Here is a 3,487-nt window from a genome sequence, read left to right as displayed (position 1 = left end):
TCACTCTAAAACAGTTAAACACATATTTTGTGGACTTTAAAAATACTTTTCAAGCGTGTAATGACTGAGACGCAATGGTGGAACCAGTAAAAATCAGTAACTACAAATGCGAAACGAATAGATTTTTCCATTAAGCCTATTAACCTTTTAACCTTGACTTGTTTATAGAGTAATCCTATGTGCTTATGTTTATTAGGGTAAGAATTTTAAATTAAAGGGAACCTCGATTTGTAGAGGGGACTTTTCTTCTCAGCTACAGATTACTTGACCCATAATAAAGTTATCATCATCATCATCATTTTCATCATCATTATCATCATCATCATTATCATCATCATCATCATTATCATCATCATTATCATCTTACGACAAGTTGACGTTTACTTTTTTGAAATCATGTGTCAATTCCAAATTTTACAGGATAAGGGAGAAATAACATTTATAAGTCAAAAGTCATATACTAAAACAGTGGATAGCGTTTCTGGCGCGCGCTGATTGGCTACTCAAACTCTAGATATCCTTTGCTATTCACCTCCGAGCAACGCGCGCGAGAAAATTGCAATCTTTGACAGGAATAAACTAGTCAAAAATTATCTTTTCGGGCTAGCAACAAAAAGTGGACAAGATTATTACTAATTTCTTCTTATATATGATGGCGGGCAATTTTATCTTAAGGACATCCCACAGTCAATATGAATATGGTATCAATCAATTCCCCTTGAACACTTCCATAACTGGTATCGCCGTTTTAAAACAACATCAATCCTAGCTCGCGTAGATGCACTTTTTTATTCCACCTTTTTAATACATTTTTTTATATTAATACAATCCAACTAAGCCGATCGACGTTGTACATATTATATGGTTGCAAAACTCTGATAGAATGGGTACGTGCATCATTTCACTGATAACTTAGAGTATCACAGTACGCGGGAGATTTATTTCCTTCTTCTTTTCCTTCGCCTCACTGTACCCTGCATTCTTTTCCTCGTGGTGAGTGCCATTGCTTGATGCTGCACTGTGACCTGGATTCTTTGCCTCGTGGTGAGGGCCATTGCTTGGTGCTGCACTCTGACCTGGATTATTTGCCTCGTGGTGAGTACCATTGCTTGGTGCTACACTAGCGGCGGCATCCTTGCTGGGCAAAGACCAAACAACCTCCCGAGTATCACGGTTTTTGTTATAGCAGGAACATTGGGTCCAGGCGGTCCAGGATTTCCAACCGCAGCCTTTCCAATCCCAATTTCCCCGTCTGTGTGCGTATGCAGTTTTCTTTGAGTCGCCAGTGTCTCGCTTCACAGACTTGTAGCGAACACACGATTCCCCTCGGCAGGTACACCAAGGACCAACTACGTAACGGCAATCGTCATCACTGTGACAGCCCTCTTTAGCAAGAGAACATTCGAATTCCGGGGACTCTGGTGTGGAACTACTGGAGTAGTCGAATTTCTGAATTTGGACTCTTCCACCTTTTATGGAGTGGCAGCCAAAACTCAGAAAGCCGAGATAGTAGTTTTCCAAGTTTATAGCTCTGATGTGGTTCGGTGATCCTGCGTCGAAACGACTTGTTAAGATGTCCCAGATGGCTCTGAAGGTGTGCTGGACGGACGAGGCGGAGTCACCGCCAGCCTCATTCATGAGTTGCTCAATCAGCTCGTTCGACCGAGTGTCCTTGTGTAAGAGCTTGTTACGGGTCTTCGGATCTCCTCCTAAAACGAACACTTTATCACTCGTGCTCATCTCGCTTGCTCTCCTTATTTCGCTTTTACTTATGTTTGCACATGCTTCGACGCCGACCTTGCCAACGGATGTGGGACCTGCAAACGAGATGCAGCTTTTCACCTGAAAATCTCGTTCAGTGTAAGATTTCGAACTCTCTGCAAATGTCATTTGTTTAAAGCTTGTTCCTCGCGAAACGGACGTTACAACATGGGAGCCGTATTCTTTTATGAAATTACGATATGGTTTCCAGGAATGCTTTTGCCAAGGTTTTTCAATTTTTACCGGCAAGAGTTCCAACTTTCTCAGAAACTGTTTCTTTAATTTGGTCTCATCGCCACCTAAACAGCCTCGTCTCACCAGGATCTTTTCTTTTATCGCTATCACGTTTAAAGACATTCCACTAACCTTGTTTGTCTCCGAACTTTTGCTCTTTGTTGCAACGTTTAGAGTGGCACCCAGCGTGTATGCAGACTGCACCGAGGCCTCCAAGCTTGATTCGGTCCCCAGTGACGAGTAAAAGGCCTTGTTGCTTTCATAATATTCGAAGAATCGTGAGGACTTGAGGTTTCTGGTATCCTTACGAAAGCAATTTGAAGGGAGAGACTCAAAAATGGATCTCTCGCGTTCTTGAAAGTCGCTCAGAAGGTTGGTTCCTCGAAGATTTAACGCTTTCCCCAACTCCACCGTCTCTTGGCTTGTTGGGGCTTCATCACAAGTTGCCTTGGATATGACTGTCAGAAAAGTTAGCAACACCAAAGGGTCAAACATGGCTCAGTTTACTCACGGACAGGCGTGGTATTAATACAGCGCAACCTGCAAAAAAAACAAAGAATCAGTTGGTTTCACTCAGTGTCAACTACTAATCAGGATTTTTATCCAAATATAAGGTAGCAAGCTATACTGAAAGCTAAGCCAAATTTTATGGTCAAAATCTGTTTTCTAGTTCCTGAACAGAATTTGTTTCGGTTTTCTGATCTTCCCGTAAATTGTCTAATGCTGCTTTTTGTGCTCATTCAGTCGTTTTTCTTGTGCAATTACAGGCATTTTCTGGAGTAGCGTAGAAATGTTAAATATTTCCTCGACCATGATAACTGAGATGAAAATTAACTGAAACAGCTATCCCATTCGCGCTTGTTAAAAATGAGCGGAACATTCTATGACCTTATTACTGGTGTATAGCTATATCACGGTTAATAAATAACTAATTAAAGAAGAAGTTTTCGACTTTAACTGTCCTTTTTACGAAATGGAAAGCAAAGCTATCAGGCGCATTATAAAATAATTTACTATTTTTTACTACTGAAAATTGTTTTCAACCGTCAGCAGTATTATCTACTTGTTAATGTTCAAAGACTTTTAATTCGACCGGAAAATGATGAAATGTTAGTCTACAATGAAAATATGAAGGTTTGTCATTTCACAAGGCCGATCAGAACAGATCACCTTCCTTTTGTAGATTCACCTCTCCATAAAGAAAATACGCTCTGTTCTTCTAACGCGGCGACAAAATATTTCGGGACTTCAAACTTGAACTTGTTAGTTCGCTTTACTGTCCGTTTTCGTCATTAGCGGCGTGGATTAAAGCATTGTTATAAGCTTCTTTTTGCTCTAATTGTTCAACATTTACAGACACTAGCTACAAAATACTAAATTAAGTGTCTATAGTAGCATTGTTATAAGATGACTCATCTACTGAGTAGATACCGAAAAAGAATAGAATTTTCCGTAATTCGTTACCTTATGATGGTCGACTGTTCTGATCTGT

General features: G+C 40.3%; 1 protein-coding gene across 2 annotated transcripts; it reads right to left on the bottom strand.

Moving 5' to 3' along the window:
• Positions 1-605: 605 nt before the first annotated feature.
• LOC144641851 (DELTA-alicitoxin-Pse2b-like) lies at positions 606-3,487 on the bottom strand. Of its 2 annotated transcripts, XM_078500868.1 has the most exons (3): positions 3,460-3,487; positions 2,128-2,535; positions 606-1,842 (listed from the first exon to the last, which is right to left on the bottom strand). In XM_078500868.1, the coding sequence occupies exons 2-3, from the start codon at positions 2,488-2,490 to the stop codon at positions 913-915; spliced, it is 1,293 nt and encodes a 430-aa protein (XP_078356994.1). In that variant the 5' UTR covers positions 2,491-2,535; positions 3,460-3,487; the 3' UTR covers positions 606-912. The 2 variants fall into 2 exon arrangements, with proteins under 2 accessions (XP_078356994.1, XP_078356993.1); XM_078500867.1 differs by having other exon boundaries at positions 606-2,535.

The sequence above is a fragment of the Oculina patagonica genome, chromosome 2 (assembly GCF_052425735.1).
Source record: "Oculina patagonica isolate OP01 chromosome 2, crgOcupat, whole genome shotgun sequence".
Classification (NCBI taxonomy): domain Eukaryota; kingdom Metazoa; phylum Cnidaria; class Anthozoa; order Scleractinia; family Oculinidae; genus Oculina; species Oculina patagonica.
Note: the sequence above shows the minus strand (reverse complement) of the source record. Positions and strands in the feature narration are given on the sequence as shown.

Excerpts from the sequence above, each read along its gene's own strand:
- LOC144641851 (XM_078500867.1), bottom strand. The coding sequence starts at position 2,490 with ATGTTTGACCCTTTGGTGTTGCTAACTTTTCTGACAGTCATATCCAAG.